The sequence below is a fragment of the Protomyctophum bolini genome, assembly GCF_963924005.1.
Source record: "Protomyctophum bolini genome assembly, chromosome: 1".
Lineage (NCBI taxonomy): Eukaryota > Metazoa > Chordata > Actinopteri > Myctophiformes > Myctophidae > Protomyctophum > Protomyctophum bolini.
The window spans coordinates 34,380,426-34,403,274 of record NC_137862.1 but is presented as its reverse complement, the minus strand read 5'-3'; the positions used below and the strand labels follow the sequence as shown (position 1 = coordinate 34,403,274).

The window sequence follows — 22,849 nt, the reverse complement described above, 5'->3', positions numbered from 1 at the left end:
TGCCTCAAAGCAGACCAGAGGTAGAAAACTGTCGTTCCCTGATGTCATCACTAGGGACACAGGCATCAGTAAGCAGGAACTGGGGATGGCAATGAAGGGGAGTCTGGCGTGTTATTGTGAAATCCACTATCTCGACCGTGGTCGAAAAATGATGATGATGATGAGCATAATTATAATGTGGTATAGACATGGGCTTCATAGAACCCAAATGAGTTATTAGAGTTCGGTTTTCCATTCCTGAAATGTGTTGCCATACAGCAACAACATGGAACGGGGTACACTTGAAAATCCCAATTTGTTAATTTTAACGATCAATCAATTGAGCAATTGAATAAATGGTACTAACGTAGTAAGTATACACTTTAGGTTCCTCTCTATCGGTATCCATCCATCCATCTTCAACCGATTAGCCGCAATCGGGCCGCGGGGTCAACAGTTCCAACAGATACTTCCAGTCTTCCGTCTCCATAGCAACATTATAGCAATTTCATCCTGGGGGATCCTGAGGTGTTCCAAGGCCAGTGGGGCGATGTAATCCTCCCATCTGGTTGTTGGTCTGCCCGGGGTCTGCTTCCAGTGGGACCATCCTTACTAGATGCCCGAACCACCTAAGCTGACTCCTTTCCAAGCGAAGAAGCAGCAGAGCTACTCCGAGTGACTCTCGCGTGACTGAACTTCTCACCCTATCTATAAGGGATATGCCAGCCACCCGTCTGAGAAAACTCATTTCGGTATCACAATGAAAACACTTTTGTTTCGTTTTCTTTTTACATTACGTTTTTTTATATTAATTCATGTGTATCAATACAATCTTAGTGTTTTACCAATCATTTGCAATATAATTGCCCACTTGCAATATCTCCACGGTCCACCACCCGGGCCCCGGCCAACAGATTGGAAATCACTTCCATAAAGGATTTGAATGGTGGCAGGCTGACCTTTGTGTCTTCCCTTCCTCTCCTTCCTGCCACTGCCCGTCTGTGGAGTGGAGCTGGCTGATGCCTTGCCCTTTTTGGCTGAGCGAGGCGCCTGTATGTCTGCCACGGCCTTCACCTCTGCCTGGTCTGCTTCTTGCACTACACACAGGAAGAGAAGAGAGTTGCAAGTTAGAAATTATGAGACAGAAAAGAGTGTGAGTGTGTGTGTGTGTGTGTGTGTGTGTGTGTGTGTGTGTGTGTGTGTGTGTGTGTGTGTGTGTGCATGCGTGTGCGTGCATGCGTGCCACTTTTCTCATGCCTTGCTTTTCTTTTCTCCATTGCTCTGTAAAGCACTTTGAGCTGCATTTCATGTCATGATGAAAGGTGCTATACAAATAAAGTTTTATTATTATTATTATTATTAAAGCTCCTTTGAATTGAATTGAATTGACGTGAATTTGAACACACTTTTGTGTGTGTGTGTGTGTGTGTGTGTGTGTGTGTGTGCGCGTGCACAGTTGAATAGTGAGAAGAAAAGCAGCTGCTAGCAGGCTTAAGGAAAATAGGCACAGCAGTCAGGCTGAATATTTGATAGAAATATAATGTAGAGCATGAAATTAATTGCATAAAATGGAGGAACCAAAATGGACTTCATCACTTATTTCTTCCTCGCTGTAGTTTGAATATGATGTGTAATTCTTACTCATTTGTTTTTCAGTCTTTTCTTTTTCTGTGCAGTTTTTGTGTTTTGATATCTCTATTGCGCCGTATTGTTTCTATTCTATATTACAATGTGCTAATAAACTAAACTAAACAAAAAAAGGTATTCTAGAGTTTTAGGTATATTTGGCCCTTGCATCAGTTATCATTTCACTATTAAATATGCAGTACTAAAAGGACTGTGCATTTGCACGTTTACATCACTGTCTATTAGTCATGATAATTTTCTTGATTAATTTAATTTCCATTAATTTCAGCGTGCTATGCTGTTTTTTTCTTCTTTTCTAATAATAATTTTTATCCCATGATTTTGCAACCCATTTTTTTCACCCAGTGTCAATTATCTAATGTAATCCTGGGCGCTACACTTCCTCTGCCAACCTGGGGGGACAACAGACTGACCTCATGCTTCCTTCTATGCAAGAGGAGTCCAAGCTGCTTCTTTCCACCTGACAGGGGGGAGTTTCCCCGGCCGGACGTAGCGCGTGGAAGGAACACGTTATTCCGACCAGTTCCTTTCCCCTCCATAAGGCGCCCTGGCTGGCCAGGCGGAGGTAATTTAGAGACCAGGATTACTGCATGTTTTTTGTGAGGGTGCCTACCCTAGGGGACAACATGAACAACATGACAACAGGGGGAGAACATGCAAACTCCACACAGAAAGGCCCTTTCACCAACCCCACCTAGGGTATGGGCACTGATGACGCGGAGGAGGGAACACGCCCCCAGCGCCCACAGCGTGCTTGAGATACAGTGAACTTTACATTGCCTTTATTTTTGTTAAAGTTACATTACTAATGCAGTTGAATTTGATTTGTTTCATAAATTAAGTTCATACTGAAAATGTGAGCTAGAATATTAGATTTATTTACACAGTATAGCAGTATAGGAAAAAATATATATATTTTGGAAATGTCATGTGTTGGTAGTCATTTTAAATATTCATGACTTGAGTGGGCTCAACAATCAATAACAGTAGTATGGACTGCTAAATATCAATTTATTTATGCATGACAGAATCTAATGAAGGTAGTAAGTATAGTATTGAAACTTTACTTAAATCAATATCTTCCAAAAAATCATTACACAGCAGCTGTTCCATTTAACAGAAAGCAATGTGATTTTATCAAACAGGGTTTATATTATTTCTCTGCTAGGCTTGAATATCTACCACAAGCCAATGGAGCATGATTGCTGAATGTGAATTGACTGATGTCAGGCTGCAATCACATGAAATATTGTATTAGGCAAGCCGATCCATACAGGTTTGCTGTCCAGAATGACTTAAAGCAAGAAGGTTAATGATCCGGACAAGAACACTGTAAACGTAACTATCCTGCCTTTGTTCTTCTCTATGCTAGTATGTACAGCATTATAAACAGAGTCCAGGCCACATTTTAACAGAATATTTGACTTAAAGTGCTGGCTAAAGTCAATGATTCATTGTGTTTTCTAACCTGTGGGACAGTTGACAGCCACTCTCAGAATTGCGATTAGACAGTTCGAAGTCAAGAGTGTAGATAAGCTGCCTAAAATTAATCTCTCCCACAACACAGCTCAAGTGCTACTGTATCTGACAGAGTCATCTTCACAGTGCATGCAGCACCAGAGTCAAGGGCTTTGCCGTTTGCAGCACCAATTCAATTCACTAATTCAATAATGTGTTTCAATAAACACAATCTATTTCTCATGTACAATTGAAACATTTAGACTTTTGGCCTTATTTGAACCAAATCATCATTTGATTAGGTTTTCTATGACAGAATGAAAGAGTATTTGGGTCGTCCGTGTCATGAAAAAGTTTGAAAACCCCTGTGCTACACACTGCACATTGGAACTCAGTCAGACACCAGACAACGCACCCCCGGCAACAGCAGCCCCTGCACTTTAAGTGAAAATATCATGCAATGCTTTAAATGTCAACCGACAACATTTCACTTGATGCGGATGAGTGCTGTTGGGAGACTTATGGTGTGAGCAAAACCACATGGAGCTCAACGTGACAAAGCCCAAGGAGCTGGTCGAGGATCGGAGGAGGAAGAATAATACACCAGTGACCCCCGTTTCCATCCGGAGAGTCAGTGTGGACATTGTTTAGCACATTGGTTCTCAAAGTGGGGTTCTCACTTTGAGAACATTGGTTCTCAAAGTGGGACCCCCAGGGGTCCTTTGGGGGTGGGGGGGTGTACCAAGGGGTCCCCAGCTATAGTTATAATAGTTATATAAAGCTCTCAATACACCTTCCTACCTACATGACTACCTGCCTAATATGTCCCAAACCGCCCCCCTCTGGTCTTTCACTGCTGCTGCTCGCTGTGCCTAAATAAATGGCAACTACAAAACACGGTGAAGCAGCTTTCTGCTTTTACGGGCCGACGGCGTGGAACAAACTCCCACTTACCTTCGACAGGCAGCCTCTGTAGACATTTTTGAAGCACAGCTCAAGACCTACGTCTACACTCTTGCCTTTAATTGATCTTTTAAATTCCTTGTTATTCATGTCCTCACTGTATTGCATTACTGCTATTATTTTAATGTTTTATACCTTGCTTTTCTTTTCTTTTTTTCTCCATTGCTCTGTAAAGCAATGGAGCTGCATTTCATATAATGAAAGGTGCTATACGTTGTTGTTGTTGTTGTTGTTGTTTTTGTATACATTTTAATAATTTTAACCACTTTATACTTTGGCTATTCTATTCATTCAGCAGCCAAATTCATATAATTTTGGGGTGTTTTGACCTGAAGTTTGAGAACCAGTGGTTTAGGATTCCAAATACTGATACACTGATAATAAAACACTTTCCTCCAAGAAGGGGCAGAGCAGCTCTCTACTTTCTAAGGAGATTACGATTCTTTAACACCTGCCAAATTGCACCACTGAGCGACACAGGAGACATTAACTTTGTAACGCTCAGTGGGCATTAACTGAATGGAAGAGCAATATAGGCTTACAGACATGTCATTTTCTTTTATGGATTTCATTTGAGTTAATTTTAATGTATTTCATTCAAAATGTATTACCCATTTTTCTTTTCGTGTTCATGTTTTAATGACGAGAGTAACTGTGGTCTCCAGTTTCCCCTCAGGCCTCATTCACATATCAAACACCAATCAAGAAATGTTTGGTCGTTTTTTTGGGCCACCACAATGCTTTTCTATGGGAGTCACATGGTTTGATCAAACAGTTGTGTTTGATTGCTGATTGCTCCCATGTCAACACTGTGATGATATCAAGACTACACAGTCAAATACATTTTCATACACACTCACACACAAGAGTCGCTGTCATGCTTACCATGGTAGATGGTGTCATGCTTACCATGGTAGATGGTGTCATGCTTACCATGGTAGATGGTGTCATGCTTACCATGGTAGATGGTGTCATGCTTACCATGGTAGATGGTGTCATGCTTACCATGGTAGATGGTGCTGCTGTTGCTACTGAGGTAGGATTCCACCAGTGGAGCCTGCTCCTCACTCTGCTTGGTGCGACGTGCACGAGACCGTGCGTCCACATTAGACTGAACCATCAGAGGCTCTTGTCTCTTCTTCTTCTGCTTCTGCTCAAGCAACGCTCGCTAAACGTAGGCCGCAAGCCAGCATGTACATAGAGAAACACACACAAACACAATTTTGATCTCTCTCTCTCTCTCTCTCTCTCTCTCTCTCTCTCTCTCTCACTCTTTTGTTTTGGTTTTCATACACTGACCAATGCAGAAGTAAGACATAATGCACATTCTGTACTTGATGAGGCTGAGATGAGGCTGTGACCTTGAGGTTAATTGGCCATCAGATAATGTGGTGCTGGCACCTAATCACCGAATCAGTCACAAGGAATGTGACTGAATCAGTGAAATTATCAGTTAATCAGTAGGCTAATTATCTCAGTTAATTATTTTCAAATTCAAGATGGTGTCCGTCCCAAGGTGATGTCCCATTCTACAAAACAAATAAAACATAGTAAAGGCTGTATAGTGGCAGTTCATCACTTCAACGTCTGCTCACAACTGAATCTGCTATGTACTAGAGTTTGTACATCTGCTAATTTACTTTATTTAATTTTTTACATTTGTGTGATCTTGAAAGTGTGAGAACTAACTGAAGGCATTGGTAGAATTGGCCTCAGGTCTTAATGTGTTAATAAAGCATTCAGTTAACGTTTCTGGCTTTACCCCCTGGCCCCTAGGTCTTTTGCAATATGAATAAAATGTATTATCATTATTATTATTATTCAGTGTCTTGCTCAAGGACGCTCCAAGTCAGGAGGAGTCAGAGATCTAACCTGGAACCTTCAGATTCCAAGAGAGCCACTCCATTTCTGACACCAAACTCATCAGTTCGGTACGCAACAGGCAGACCTCATTCACACGTATAAAACAATGCTTTTGGGAGTCACATGGTTTGACCAAACTTTTTTGTTTGATGGGGGGGAGGGGCAGAACACCACCAGCAATCAGCAATCAAACACAAATGTGACTCCCATTGGAAAAGCATTGTGGTAGCCTAAAAAAAATACCAAACATTTGTTTGATGGTGTTTGATAATGTGTACGTATGAATGTATCTAAGAGGAGGGGGATCGCTACACTATGTTGCGTGTGCAATCTTAATGTAGTATCAGGTGCATCTGAAGATTGATTCATGACTATACATGTATGCTTTAAATTATGGTGGGGCATATTTTACTTTGAGCTACATAGGAGTTCACGCCCAGCCTGTGAACAATGCCTACTGAAAATAGGTGACACAATAGACAATAATGATCCCACCATGCATGTCAGAGACTGCCTTACAGAGTCATTATGTTAAGTTTGAGAGTGACTGATTAAAATAATCTAATTCACATAATACTAAACCGTCTATGCAGATGCTGCTGAATATGTTTAATGTGCCTCTTCTCGCACAGAACTTATAGCTGCTAGCAGCTCTGTATGTAGGCCACAACGAGAAAACTCATTATCCTATTTCCCGAAAGATAATTAGTTTGACGTTTTCAAAAGAGCGGATTTAATTGTGCCAATCCTTGTAGCTCTGAAAAGCAACACATTTCTTTTAAGCCCGTCCTCCCTCTCGAGAGACAAGGAAGTAAGACAGAGCTCAGAGCGTGCTGGCTTTCACATTACAGAAAGGACTGATGGCAACAGCCTGTAATTTAATGTACAACATCCCTATCCGGAAAAGCAGCTTGTGTGATACTGATACAGTATAACATATTATAGGGTTTGCTAAAATGCTTGATATACAGTACATAGATGGCACTCTCATCGGGCCAGCAGTCACCTCACCTGTGATTGAAACAACACAAATATCCCAATATAGAATTCTGCTCATGAAAAATGAGTACAGTGCATTAAGATTGCATTAAGATTGCTTGCAAACTCAACTCAACTCAATTAGAACAGGCCACCTGGGTGTTTATTCTAAGAAATAAGGCAAAGACTGCTGGATAAGCATGTGATAGAAATATATAATTGATTGGCATAATTGGGTGTTTATACTATATAGTTCATAATTTGAAATAATATAATATAATATAATTTAAATAATAAGCAGTGCATTGAGAGTGAATGAGGATTGGGAGAACTCACTGTACAGAGACAAGAAGCCTTTTAGATTCCCCCTATAGAGTGTGGCAGTCCCGCCCCCTTTCAGAACTACAAGGGCAACGCCAGAGAATTTCCCTTTCTTTTTTCCATAGACGTTTCAAAAAGTATTTATTTAAAGACCTTTAAAGGGATTAGGTTTTTTTTAAATGTTTTCTGAGCTCAATTGCACCCAAAAAACCTGAACTTTTAATATTCTGTAGATTTTCTGTGGTCTGGGGTTTTCTGGCTCAGTACATTTCAAGCACAACTCAATACAAAACTGTTAACTGTAATAAAGTATTACACTTGTTTACAATAGGGACAACCATGTTCAATTCATCATAACAATTAGAGACGTACAGATATACTCTATATAGCCAAATACAGGAAATCATCATAAAGGAGGTAAAAAAGGAAAAAAGCAAACATCAGGGGAGAGGGGAAAAAGGGGTGGGTTGGGGATTCAGGTTTTACGGGGGCCAGTTTCGAATTGCAGCCGTCCATAGTTGCCCTTTGAGAGCGGTTTTGAAGTAGTCAAGGGATTCGCATGTCTTAATGACTGATGGTAGGGCGTTCCACATTTTGGTGGGATAGGAGCGAAACGAATTTAGTCCCTTGTTTGTGCCGAATGTGGGTTGCACATGGTTTGAACTTGAGCTCCCTCTGGTGTTATGGGTGTGGACTTCGTTGACATTAAGGAAGTATTTAGATAGGTACATGGGTATCTTGGTGTCGTCGTCAACCCTAAGCCATTCCAGTTCGTCAAAATGGGCAGGGGTGAGGTGGGTTCGAGGAGTAAGGCCAAGTAGTAACCTGAGAAGTCTGGAGCCTTGTGGGTGGTCTGGACGTCCACTGTCTTGGCAGCTTGACGTTAGTTTTGTGGATTAATTTACTTTTACTGCGTGGCGCCCACAAAATGACAGGAACAACTTAATATTTCACCAAAACCAGAGCAGAACTCCTACCACAGGACTCGGGCAATCAATTACAGTTGCTGCAACCACTATATTAATGAAGTATTTCATACAGCTTGAATTCAAAAAATCTGAACTATCCTTTAAGCCTCGGACAAAGCCAACGCAGTTCCTGACAAATTATCACAATAAACAAAAAAAATGGGCCGAACAAATAATTAGAAAGTAGAAAAAAGGGCAGGGTACAACACTTTTTTTTGTTTGTCTTATTTGTTTGGCCCCCAAAAATATGTTTATTTATTGTCATGATTTGGCAGGAGCCGAGTTGGCAGCCTTTGTCCGAGGCTTAAAGGACTTTGAATTTCTGAAACGTCTATGGAAAAATGAATGTGAAATTCTCTTCCGGTGCCCTCGTGGGCGGGGGGGCGGGACTGCGACACTCTATAAGGGACCATTCAATATTTATGGAAGGGGGCCACAGGAGGAAAACATGGGAGGTCAAGCTTTTTCAATTTTAGTCCGGTCAGGCTACTACTTGGCCTCACTCCCCGAACCCACCTCACCCCTGCCCAATTTGACAGGGTGGAATGGCTTAGGGTTGACGACCAGCATCTTGCAATGGGTCTGGTCCACAAGATTCGATACACCACCAAGATACCCATGTAGGCTACTGTACCTGTCCATGTCACGTCTGCCACACCTACCCGGTCTTCCTCCCCTTCTTTCTAACCTATCCTAGGAGTGGAGACAGAGGTGCAGGAGAGGAGGCGGAGGCAACCAATCAGCACAACTATAAAGCCAGGTTCAACCCTTCGCGCCCTGCCAGATCATCCGTCTCTGTTGGACCTAGTCAGTCATGTTCCACCCGGGCTAGCAGCATCATTCAATCTCAGTGTGCTATTCTGAAATACATTTATTCTCCTGTCTTCACAGTGACCTTGAACCACCCTGGAACTGGACGCTTGCCTGCCTCACCTGCCTCTGCTCACTCAGCTCTGCTCCTCATGTCAGAGGTATAATAAATCTATATTCTAAAAATGCAACTCCATCTTGTCTGTCTCCTGTCTGTATCTGGGTTCAAGCAATCATATGACAGTCCACTTTCATCACCGCTAAAATTCTTTGCCTTTTTTTTAAACTATTTAGCAAAATATTTTTGAATAGTTAAAATGGCCTGTCTACAAGCTCACAATGTGTCAATGTAGATTGGCTAGTTGAACTATTAAAAAATGTTTTTCAAAATAGTAAAAATAAATGTTTAGGGATAAGGGGTTTAGCGGTGACGAAAATGGAGCCCTAATTAATGTCATGAACGTTAATGTCAACGAAGTCCACACCCACAACACCAGAGGGAGTTCAACAAACCATGTGCAACCCAGATTCGGCACAAACAAGGGACTAAATTATTTTCGCTCTATATGCCAACAAAATGCGGAACGCCCTACCAACAGTCATTAAGACATGCAAATCCCTTGACTCCTTCAAAACCGCTCTCAATCTATGATAGATAGATTAGATTTCTTTATTTTTGTGTCATGCACCAAAGGCGCCCAGCCCACATGGACTTACAGGACACACCATAACATTGCTTCAATATTGCATTGCTATGATGATTTCCTGTTTTTGGCTATATAGTATAATATTTGTACATCTCTAAATATTTGTACGTCTCTAAAGTGTAATGATTTATGGTGTCGTCCACGGTTAACAGTCTTTAATTTAGTTGTGCTTGAAATGTACTGTAATTCTAATTAAAGTCAATCAATCAATCAAAATATTTCTCTTTCAAATGCACCTAAACCCAAGAGTGGCAGACAGAGACAGAGAGAGAGAGAGAGAGAGAGAGAGAGAGAGAGAGAGAGAGAGACTTACTTTGTGGACTTCTAACAAAAATAACACCTGCGTGGCTGCGTTGATATCATAATACCACAAGTTTGACATTGTATTACAACCGTAAGTGCACTCTACAGTGACAGCTGAACCAAATTGCTTCGTAGCAATGTTAACATTACTCTGTTAGCTGGGAGAAAATCTTGCACTTTGGTGACAAGTTTCAGATTTTTGGCATGGTGTTAGGTATGGTTAGAGCACTTTAAAATCCTCCATGCTCATTGTTCCGTAATGTTGAATGGTCCCCAAGTGTTTATTGTTTTAGATTAGGCCTACTGTCAGCAGTAGGCCTCCTCGCCGAGCCACTCTAGGCAGCACTTCCTCCTGGCTCTCTTTAAACTGATCTGTAAACGATCAATTCATTTGGAAATGATTCATAATAGTAAGCCTGCATGTATTCATTCTCCATTTGGTTGTTGTTCTTGCATTCATCAGTGATATTAGATACGAAATCATAATAATGCAAATATGTCATGCCTCATGAAAGAAACTAGAAGAACAGACTCCTGCTGCCCACACTGTCCTCTTCACTCGCAATTAATTAAAACATATCTATTGGGAAGATCGAGACACCTTCTGTTCCCTATACATATTTGCAAGTGAAGAGGAGAGTGTGCAGTGCAGTATTAATTTATTCACTTGCTGTTAAAAATATATATCTATTGGGAACGGAAACTTTCTGTTGCACTATACACTGAAACCTCTCCATTTTGGGCAAACATTAAACAGTTTAATTCTCTTTATTTCTAAAATGTAACATTTTTATTTTCACTTTTTAAAGTGGTTAAATTATCATCTGAAAAAAAATCCCCATTATAAATTCCAGGTAATGTGATGAGCAGGAGGATATTTAATTGAATGCAGTAACACATGGTGGTGTTACATTATGAATATAATGAGTAGCGTGATACACTGCAAAACTCTGAGTCTAAATTTTACTCAGGTGGTTTGTTCATTAGTGCGATGAGGAGATGCTGAAAACCCATCTGTTGATGATTACTGTGCAGGACAGCTGTCCGTAAATAGGCTATTGTATTGCAATGTCACTATAATTCAATTGACTTGAAATGATCACAAAACAAAAGGTTTATATATTTATTATAATAATGCAGTTATGATAATTAATTTGATTAGGTTCAAGCTAAAACATGTTTTCATAGCATTGCAAGAATGTGCGTGTGAGTGTGTGTGTGTGTGTGTGTGTGTGTGTGTGTGCGCGACCATGCACGTGCGTGTGTGTGTTTATTCATGTATGTGATGTGTGTACTGTATAATATAATTTATTTGTTTTGCGTGTGTGTGTGCTGCTTAACTTTGGCATAGTAGCAGCACTCTCACTCTCTCATCTCTAAAAAAACGTCTCACTCTCGTTTACAAACAATGCGTGTGTGTTTGACTATATAGAAGTGTCTATTTGTAAGTCTCTAAATGTTTTGATGAATTGAACAAGGTGGACCCTCTTGTAAACAAGTGTAATGCTTAATTGGGTCGTCCACTCACAGTTAACAGTCTTTGTATTAAGTTTGTGCTTGAAATGTACTGTAATTCTGCAAACTGTTAATAAATATTTCAATCAATCAAAAGAGAGAGAGACACCTACCTGTCTGTCCAGTTTCTGCTGTCGGAGGTTGCTGCCTTCATCGTCTAAAGTACTACAAAGAGAAGGAAACAAAACAAAGAAGGATGTTAAGTAACCAGTTCATATCTACAGTAAAACATTTTAGATCAAGACCCAGAAGAGAAATTAGACGTTTCCCTACTGTAAACTAGGCAAAATAACAGATTAATTATATTACTATTTTAACTGCTTGTTGAAAAATAAAATGCATTTTATTTAAAAAAAAATGTCCTAAGTACAATCCGAACGTTGTAGAGTTGGAACGGAGCTTATAGCTAAATGTACAAGGACTGGTTAAGGATCAAAATACGTGCAGAATAATTTTAGCAGTGGGAATAATATTAGTGTCATCCCACAATGAAATAGCCTCCAACAAAACACATCAAAATATGATATGGACAATGAAATGACTCACAAAAGCCACCTTCAAAGTGTAACAGTTTCAAAAAACCATTTAAATGAATGGAATGGCAAAAACGAGTAGTAGAGTAGTAGAGGTGCTGGGTTCAAAAGTGACATGAGAAAAAGAGAACAGAACCCGCACACTCATGACTCATCTGCTCCAAATGTTATACTTTATTGACGACGTTTCGAGCCAAGGCTCTTCATCTGGTCAAACTGGTCAAACATCTGGCCTCACAACAACTATATAATTCCATACCACCTTCGTTACCTATTCTCAATAGCACCACTTGCTGGTGTGGTTAATGAAGAATCATGTCGACACTAACAAGACCCATCAGAAGACTGAGTTGATGAAAATAGTTGTGAAAATCTTGTCTCTAATTCCTACGCTAAGACTTGCAATTAATCATTTTAGCAGGATCCACAACCTCCAAATCTGGCTTCAGGCCTCAAGCACTGCACATCCAAGGTTATATGGAAATGTAATTATTTGTTTAGAAGAGATGCCATACTTGTCGTTTACAACATATTCCTGGGCTAGCTTCATCAAGTCAAATGCTTACTTTCGTACAACTTGATGGACGTACTAAGCTTTGCTCATGCTAAATCATTGATCGTTTAATTTAATGTCAAAGGAAAGCTTTTCATTTGGAAGGATTTCTTCATTACAACTATTGATGTAACAGCCTCAGGTGAAGCCACAAAAAGCCTGCTCCCTGCTGGGGATGCATTGTTTTTGAAGTAATACTTTGGTTTTAAATGTCTGTTTAAGTGGTACTCTATAAATAATAATAAAAATAATATATTAGGCCTTGTGCTCACCATAATTCTGCTGCTGGGGGAAGAATTGTATTGTAGAAAGAGAGCAGGACTTTTGGTTTCACTACATTATAGCCAGGGAAATTGGTACATTAGGAATTAATCAATTAAGCCATATGAAAATAGCAGATCTACAAGCTCACAAAGTGCACAGCATGATGTGAGCTAGTAGAGATTGACATTTTCACTATTATTGATATTTCTGGAAAATCTTAGTTTTTGGGGAAAGTGTAATTTTCAATACAGCAATGCATTGATATTAAAAAGAAAAAATGGAAAAAGTGCTTTGTAATTTGTACTTTTGAATACTTAAGTATTTTTTAATCAGCGTTCACCAGTACTTTAACTCATGTACAAATTTGACTGAGCAACTTTCACTTGTTGAGTAATATTTGACCATACGGAGCATCAATACTTCTAGGAGGTAGAGTGGCCGCTTGGGAACCGGAAGGTTCCATGTTCCATCCCGAGCTCCCCCAGAGTTAACCCATTCTGACCTGAGATCAGATTCTAAAAATGACTTCTACATCCTGACAGTTTTCTGAATGTTTCTATGTCAGTCGTTCTTCGATTTTTCAAAAATAGCAGATCTACAAGCTCGTAGTGCGCCACTCGGTGGCGCGCTATGAGCTTGTAGCTAAAGCATAACGTAATGCTAACACCAAAAGAGGTTCCCTCCCAAAATGAGTTAATGCTGAAGTGTCCTTGAGCAAGACACCACTAATTGCGTTCCGATGAGAAGGTTCAAGGTTGGTGCCTTGCATGCTTTTCTCCACCTTCAGTCAGTGTAATGCACATTGTAAAGCACCTCGATAGAGACGCTACAAAAATGCACCATTTACTAATTACTGGGGTTGAGTACTTGTGTCTACCACTGATGAAAAGAGATGGACACTGTGTAACAGGGTGATGTGACCCAGAAATCTGACAGCTATTATGGAGAATTGGTGAATGGCTTGTCTACTGTACAGTATACTGTATCTGTCCTTAGATGGATCCAGCTTGGAATATCCGCAGAGCCTATTCTAGTTTGACATACTGTAAGTGACTAATAGGCATAATAAAAAGCACATTTTACCTCCCACTCTTAGTCAAGTGCACAGACAAACAAAGCACTCAACATCTGCAATCAGTGTAATCAAGTGTAAGAATATAAGCATCAGTCTGGAATGTAATGCCTTGGAGGTCAACCACCTCATTATTGTCAAGAGACTTGTTTTAGGGCTGGCAGATATGCCCAAAATATCATATCACAATATTCTTTCAGACTTTTGACAGTATAACAGTAGAGTAAAATGTACAATTTAATATGATATGACAGATTGTTTTTGTCTTTATCTTGTCTATCATGGTCTGTTTTCTTTTACTTTTTAATACTGCGGCAAGGAATAACTTCTTTATTAACTTAAAAATATACATTATATTGTTAATGTTTGCAATATGTACATCATTGATGATGGTTAGTAAAAATCCATATCTTTGCATGGATACATGACAGTATACAGTATTTGCCCTTGGACTTTGTCTGTGGACTTATTACAATTGTATTTGTGTTCTGTACCTTATTTTGTGGTAGTGTTCTGTGATTTCCTGTCTGCCTTGTTTGCTCTCACCTGCCTACCAATCCCAGTGTTGATTGTGTGTTTCAGTTCACCTGTGTGTAGTTAGTCTTGTCTATATATATGCCCCAGTGTTTTCAGTTCCTTGTCAGTTTGTCGTCGTATATGTTGTGGTCAGTTCCTTGTTTATTTCTAGTTATTTCCTAGTCCTAGTTATTTCCCAGTTGTTCCATGTATTTTGTTCCTTGTGATTTTTCCATGTGGGTTTTCGAGAATTAAAACTCTTGAACATTCACTTCTCTGCCTGGCCTGGTCGTTCTGCATTTGAGTCCTACCTCCGTGACCACACCGTGACAGTATCTTCATATTCGGTATAGCTTCTAGTAGGAATGCCCAATACTGAATTACCGTATTGGTCGATATCCGAATAATTGCATTGTGGTCAAATCGACCGGTAGGCAACTGATATCGACCTTACACTACAGGTAGGGTTTACCCTGTTTACCTGTTATTATACAGTAAATGTGATTCTGGATGAAGATGCAGACTTCTAAAAAACACAGCATTCCTATTATCTGATGTATTGGGCCTACTGATGCACACCGTAGGAGGACTCTTCTGCCCCGACACTACCTGCTGACAAGCCCATGATGCATGCAGAAACACCCTATCCGCCCGGCTCCCTCCTCCAACACAGGCCAATTGTGTTTGTATATACCTGTAGATGCTCAAAGACAGATCTGTCAGACTTTTCATATTCCCTCCTGATTGGCTAAGATTGACTTCCAAAATGGAGTGGGCCTTTTTGAACAAAATTACTCAAATCATGAACAGAGTGCAATGAAACTGTGCATGCACAATCCCACTAGGCCATGGAAGAAATTACATCCTACATTGTTTTTAAATAGGCCGAAAATTGATGCTTTGGCCTATAACTCTTGAACCATAGGTCATCGAAATCTCTATTCCCCTGGATTCCTTCTTAGATCATTACGGAACTCCCCACATAAGCCACACCCATTTCCACCTGACAACTTTTCCGCCATATGGTGTTTTCTTTGCAAATTGGTACACATTATCATCACACAAAATGCCACACATCATGAATACATCATCCGATTTCTCTGAAACTTTGCACACATTCCCACGAATCTGAGGATGAGTGGTACAGCCACTCCATTATGGAGCTATGCATGTCCCTGGCTGGGTCCGTCCCTGGCTGGCTGGCTGGTCCGTCAGACTCCGAGCACGAAAATAGTGCTTGGTTGGTTTTCACCACCAAGTGTCACTGTTCCGCAGCCTAGCACACACACATATTAACTGTATGATTTCGGGTGTGAGTACAGTACAGTACAGTACAGTACAGTACAGTACAGTACAGTACAGTACAGTACAGTACAGTACAGTACAGTACAGTAGAGGGACCCCTTGGGGACCCACACACGGTAACTGTCATTTCTGAACAGTTTTGGATGCGGGGCGGCTCGCCGGAACCGGGCCGGCATACTGTGGGTCTGGAAGTTCCGGGGTCCCACACCGAGTTGCACCACTCAGTTCACACAGGTGTGATTTTTTGGACTACAATTGGCTTCCAATGTTTTCAGGAGGAGACCACTTTGCGCGACATGCTACAAGCAGTGCTGGACCGATCTGCAGGAAACTTTGCACGCACACTTCCAGTAGGCCAAGGAAGAATCTTCCAAATTGTCCAGTTATAGCTGTAATGGAAATTCTAGAATGCCAAATACATTGCCAAATATATGCATTATTCTGTATTTCTCTGCCTTCCATTAAGTCTCTTTGCTCACCAATGTGTTCAGTCTAATTCAACTGTAGCTGTCAATCTAACAGCTAATTTGACTCCTCAGTCAGCAAAGGTATACTTATTTGTTCGTCGCCCTTATATCCTTATATGGACATTCAGTATAACATCTCTGTTAAGACAAGACTATAAGGTCTGTCTGAGAATGTCGCCATCACAAAAAGCATTTTCAGCTTAAACATAAATATTATCAAATAAATTATTGGCAAAGAATTGGCTATTATTTTGATATCTGTTCAATGCCAATGTTGCCGATAGTGACTAATGACTTAATAATCATGCATACTGTACCTTCCAGCGATACAGCCCTACCCATGTCTGTGTAACAAACAGCCCTACCCATGTCTGTGTAACAAACAGCCCTACCCATGTCTGTGTAACAAACAGCCCTACCCATGTCTGTGTAACAAACAGCCCTACCCATGTCTGTGTAACAAACAGCCCTACCCATGTCTGTGTAACAAACAGCCCTACCCATGTCTGTGTAACAAACAGCCCTACCCATGTCTGTGTAACAAACAGCCCTACCCATGTCTGTGTAACAAACAAAAGACATTAGGATTATATTTATTTTGCCATAACACTGTTAATATTCTGATGTTTTCATGTTATCATCACATTGCTGGAAAGATTTGCTGTATTTCTTTTGCACAATACGGTCCTGTCTGTTTGTGGTTGTGGTCATGGGGAGAGATCTCTTGTATTACAAACTTCTGATATATATTGATTTATCTCTGTGGTTCTCAAAGTAGTGTCCGGGAACCCCCAGGAGTACTTGAGGGGTTAGCTCTACAAGCTCACAACACGTCGCAATGCAATATGTGTTGTGTGCTTGTAGACCTGCGATTTTCAGAAGAATTCTGAAAATAATTGAAAAGTGTAGAACATTTTAGGGGGGGGGGATATTTTCAGATGGAGGTCCTCGGCCAAATACATACAGTACTGCATAATGCATCCTTCACATGAAAATGTGAATATTGAGAACCAGTGACCTACAGTACAGCACAAAATTGTGACCTACAATAATGCAGTGCTGCAGTTGTTCTAACCGAGCAGCCACATGATTGATGGTTGGTGTGTCACCAACACATAACTTTAAAAAGGTGCTGAAAGTGATATATTTTGTTTAAAATAAAAAGCGTATTGTTAAAAAGTTAAATTCTAATAGTAATTAATGCTATAGAGAGTTGCTAACAGTAACAGGGGTCTCTCCGTCTCACCAGTAAATAGAAAGCACATTTTCAGGTGGGTTACAAATTTCATCCGATCAGGAGAGAGAACCACAAAAAAGCTTATGTTCCACTGTCAGTTTCATGCTCATTTATTTGTTTCTTCACTACACTTCCGATTACACTTGTTTATTTGAATATAGAGCTATGTATGTAACACTTATTTTTGTACAAAAACTTAAGTTGTGCATATTAAGTGTGTGTGTGTGTGTGTGTGTGTGTGTGTGTGTGTGTGTGTGTGTGTGTGTGTGTGTGTGTGTGTGTGTGTGTGTGTGCGTGCGTGCGTGCGTGCGTGCGTGCGTGCGTGCGTGCGTGCGTGCGTGCGTGCGTGCGTGCGTGCGTGCGTGCGTGCGTGCGTGCATCATTCAGAGCTATACTGTACTCGGTCTCTTCAGTGATATTTTCCCATGTATTCTTTTGTTTGTCTTTGTGTTTACAAGGCTGTGACCTCAGTCATTATGATAGACTGGTCTGGCTCAACAAGGTTGGGGGATTGAGAAACAGGGGTGGTGGTGTTTAATGAGATGGTCTACCGCTACACAGTGCAGCTGTGTCTCTAACTCACAGCCTTGCACAGAGGGCCATACATTTTTCATGGCAGCTTCCATGGGATGGGAAGAGCTGCTTATTGCTCTAGGAGACCATCCATGCTGTGGTCTAGAATGAAGAGGAGGGGGGAAAATGCCAAAGATAGCAGGTTTGGAAAGTGTAGCATGATCATGTCATAAATTATGCTGCTGCTTGCTGTTTACTCCCCCGCTGAGGGGAAAAAAACATGAAAGATGAAAGATGAAAAAAGTACTGATACAGTAAAAATTGGTACAGTATACACGGAAATGAGATACTGAGATAAATACATGAGATAATGTCAGCATTACAATGTTCATACAGAAATTTGATCCAGTGAGATCGATCCACTCTGATACAGTACAATATCTCAGTGATGGACAGAAAACAGTGATGGACAGACAATTATTTCATGTCACTTATAGCAACCAAGAGCTTGTGGAGTCAATGAGGTAACAGATCAGCAACAGACTGAATTGCCAATAAGAATAGATGCAAGGGATAAATGTTATTCACACATTATGTGCACATGCATAATCACATGCACAGTGTTGCACACACGCATGGACGGGTGCACACACAAACTATCCCAATGTGATTGTGGACGACTGAGTTAAATTATGCAAAACAGTATGTATCTGTGAAGTAGAGGAGGCTTTGCTCTATCTCAGCATATCTCATTTGTTGCAATGTTATACATAATGCTAGTATTTCTAATTATACCACGGGAACACCAATGACAACATGATAGTAATTAGTAATCATTGCATTTGAATCAAATCCTGACATAAAATAATCCCAAATAGTAGGCTACCTGTCAATCTATTGAATATGTATTTCCCACTATTCTATTGTATATACTGTATCCATTGTGTGTGTGTGTGTGTGTGTGTGTGTGTGTGTGTGTGTATATATATATATATATATATACACACACACACACACACACACACACACACAGTCTGTCCCTTCCTTTGCTCTAGGAAAGAGCTACAGTACCTGTAGGGGATCCAATCGGAGGAGTGCTTGGAGCTCATAATGTATCTATTGCCCTGACAGCTGGTCCCTTCCAAGAGTGAGGCCAACGGCCTGCGACGGTGACAGCACGAGTGGCCGTGGGGTCTGGTGACATGCAGCGATCACAGCGACAGAGCCCACATAGCCTGTTCATCCTCTGCACACAGCCCCTCGTATTCCCCAGCTTCTCTCGCTTTGTGTTCCTTTCTGATGTCCGCTGATGCCGAGCAGAGCAGCACGTCTCAGGCAGATCTCAGTCTGAGACACAACTAGATGCTTCAGATGCAGAAGCTGCGCTCTTCAGTCATGCACGGCGAGCTTACAGAATAAACCCCCAGCGTGTGCGTCTGTGTCCTCTCGCCCGTGTGCGCGGTCCCATCAATTCCTCTCTCTCCTCACGCCCGCCTCTTTCTCGGCACCTCTTCTGCGCTATCTTCCCCCGCTCTTTCTCTCTCACCCCCTCCCTCTCTCTCTGTCGTTCTCTCTCTCTCTCTGTACAACCTCTGTGTGTCTCTCTTTAAATCCCCCCTCCCCTCCTCATCTTCCTACAGTATGTCTAAATTTCCCTCTTCCTCGCCCAGTCTCACTCTCTCTATCTCTCCCACAATGACCACAGGAACCAGGAGGAGGGAACAGGTAATGGAGAATCCTGTTTATTTTTCTCCTTTGAAATATCAGCTATGCTGCGACCCTATCTTTAGACCCCCCTCCCCATCTCTCGCTCCCTCTCCTGCTCTCTGCCCCCCCCCACCCCCATGCACCCCCAGTCATCCTCACACAGTGTGTGCCACTCAGGGCATGTAAAGCAGGGAATCAGATATGTCTCAAACGCAATTTCATGTATTCTTTCAAAGCAATCGCCATCAGCATATATATATATATATGACTGTTCAGACTAGTGTTAGCACTTAGCAGCCTTTAATTAAAACACGCAGACAACACAGACAAAGGCACACTGTGATAGTGCCACAGCTCTCTGGAGTCCCTCTCTCACACGCATCTGCTTCCGCCCTCTTCCAAAACCAGCACCCCCAGCCCACCCCCACCCACACTACCGCCACATAAGCATACACACACCTCTCTGTGTGTTCCCAGGGTTATTTAAGAGTCCATCTACCGACAGTTAAACCCACTGAATACATTATTGATCTGAACCACTTGAACCCTAGTATCCCTATTCTGGGCCTAACATTCGGCAAAAATAGCAGATCTACAAACTCGCATCGCGTCAAGTTTAGAGCCCTTGGAAATCCACTCAAAGTCTATAGGGTTTAAGCGGTGAAAGCTGCTGTGTGAGGGAATGGAATATAGATGTCCACTTCAGATGTTGTAACATGGGGTTATCGGATCATGATGATAGCATAGTAGAAAATAGTACAATAATTGTGAAATATGGTCATGTGCGACGATATCTGTTTACCACAGATGTAGATAGAATCATCTTGCCATCTAGTGACGTCACACCACCAATCTGACCGATATATAATGTCTGAGTTATGTGTGTCAAGTGTCAGGTACCTGTTGTGTCCCTTTTTGTGCCCATATATGGAGATCAGTATGCCCAAATTATTGGCATCTGATGCCTGAGTGATGCCTGAAGAAGGTCTATGACGTGACTTCAATAAAAGTGTTCCTATTATGCAAGTTTTTATTTTATTCTCACGTTGATCCCTGCCTATACACAGCCGCCTCTGAGGTGTGCATAAACTGCATATGTCCTACTTTACAGGATAAGAGTACTAAAAGTAGCCGTTCTACAAGCTCAAATCTTTGTACTAGTATCGATAAACTTTCTGTATCTCAAAATGACACTTCCTCTACTCTTCCTCTAATGTACACAACAGGCAGTTATACAATTCCTGTGTTGTTTTGGCATTTCAAAGTGACCTAACATTTAAGTGTGTGAGAATGTTGGTGAAATGTTTGTGATTAAAGAGGAAGGCTGGCAAGTGGGTGTCAGGGGAGCAATAGTGTGGACAGCCCAGTCTGGCGAGCCCTTAGGCTGGATGGATGTGTTCTTTAGGATAGATTGTAGCAAGTCCTATGCACTTAACCACACCTTCTACAGAGGTATATGCCTCATTTTGTCAACCAGACATTCCACAGAGGAACAGGTGTATTTGATTGATTGATTGATTGATTACTTTATTAGTCATGAGTGTAAACAGCACAAGGCAGAGTCAGACATTAAGGCTTAAAGGATAACAACAATTCTAGGGGACTTGTTTCCATTGTGGTCCTACATATTTGATGCTGGAAGAAGCCCTTTCAGCATTGGTCATGAGGGCACTCTCATTTGGTCATGAGGGCACTCTCATTTGGTCATGAGGGCACTCTCATTTGGTCATGAGGGCAGTGCACCCTCATTTGGTCATGAGGGCAGTGCACCCTCATTTGGTCATGAGGGCACTCTCATTTGGTCATGAGGGCACCCTCATTTGGTCATGAGGGCAGTGCACCCTCATTTGGTCATGAGGGCAGTGCACCTTCATTTGGTCATGAGGGCACCCTCATTTGGTCATGAGGGCACCCTCATTTGGTCATGAGGGCAGTGCACCCTCATTTTAGTCATGAGGGCACTCTCATTTGGTCATGAGGGCGGTGCACCCTCATTTGGTCATGAGGGTGTTAGCAGTCCTGCACTCCTATCATGACTTGTGCTTTCACTTCATACACTCGATGTCAGAAATGCAATCTCCTTCTTGATGGAAATGGCAAACGTGCCTGGGGCAGAAATGGTATGCTCCTAGCTAAATTCAATTTACCCAGGACACTCTTTTTAAGAAGCTTTACCAGAGACATTTTATTGTTGGTAAGTGGAGGATGGCGGAATCACTGATTGTCATAATGGGTCTGGGCATTGAAGATCCATGCAAAAATAGAGCACTGGTTTATGTCTGCCTCATAGACTCAAACTGGCTGAGACAAAGCTGCAGACCTGAGTACCACAGAAGTATAGCCTTATAATAATACTATAACAGTCTGATAGGACATTTATACCATATGGCCATAACAATACAGAAGTCTGAAAGGACATGTAGATCATAAGCATAGCAGTCTGATAGGCCAAGTAGACAATAACAATAGCATTCTGATTCATTCATACATATAGCCTGGCCCTTGACAATACAGAAGTCTGATACGGCATTCATACCATATAGCCTTTGCAATATAGGCTACAGTAGCAGTCTGGTAGGGCATTCTTACCATATAGGGTTAAGAATATTACAGTCTGATAGGGTATTCATTCATACCATACAGCCATAACAATATAGCAGTCTGATATGGCATGGTGACTGGGCGCCGGCGAGCCATGCCAACTCATTCACACAGATTGTACTCATCATGCTCACATTCTCTCCGTACCACACAGAATTTACCCAGGGTTTGAAATTCTGCATATGGGCTATATCCATGTTTAACTAAGAGATTTATCGTTTTATATTTTTTATGTGTACAGACAATTGAAAACAATACATACTTCATTTATTTTTTTGCTTTTATTTGTTGCTTTTTACCTCTTTTTCACCCCAATTTTGTTGTTATGCCAATTCATTCCTCCCCACACAGGCACACACATGGCTGTAATGTCATTGTTGTATCCTACTGACTAGTGAGGAGCCCCCACCGGGAGGACGTAGAGCCTTTGCCCTACTCATCCCAGCCAACACTCCCTGCTGACAGGTGTTAACCCAGCCTCGTATGATTACATGCAATTATCTCTACCCGGCATCCCTCCCCCCGAACATAAGCTTTTTAAGGATGATGTAGAAGGCAAGCCTGTCGTC

At 41.3% G+C, this 22,849-nt stretch overlaps 1 protein-coding gene across 1 annotated transcript in view; it reads right to left on the bottom strand.

The window, feature by feature from the left end:
* Nucleotides 1-19,081, bottom strand: part of tub (TUB bipartite transcription factor) — a gene marked incomplete at both ends in the record, with an annotated part of 35,109 nt that extends 16,028 nt beyond the window's left edge. The window contains 4 exons of the mRNA XM_080759371.1: nucleotides 939-1,076; nucleotides 5,053-5,215; nucleotides 11,626-11,677; nucleotides 19,044-19,081. Coding sequence (XP_080615497.1) covers nucleotides 939-1,076; nucleotides 5,053-5,215; nucleotides 11,626-11,677; nucleotides 19,044-19,081 — 391 coding nt within the window. The remainder of the gene's footprint in view (nucleotides 1-938; nucleotides 1,077-5,052; nucleotides 5,216-11,625; nucleotides 11,678-19,043) is intronic.
* Between the last annotated feature and the right edge of the window lie 3,768 nt (nucleotides 19,082-22,849).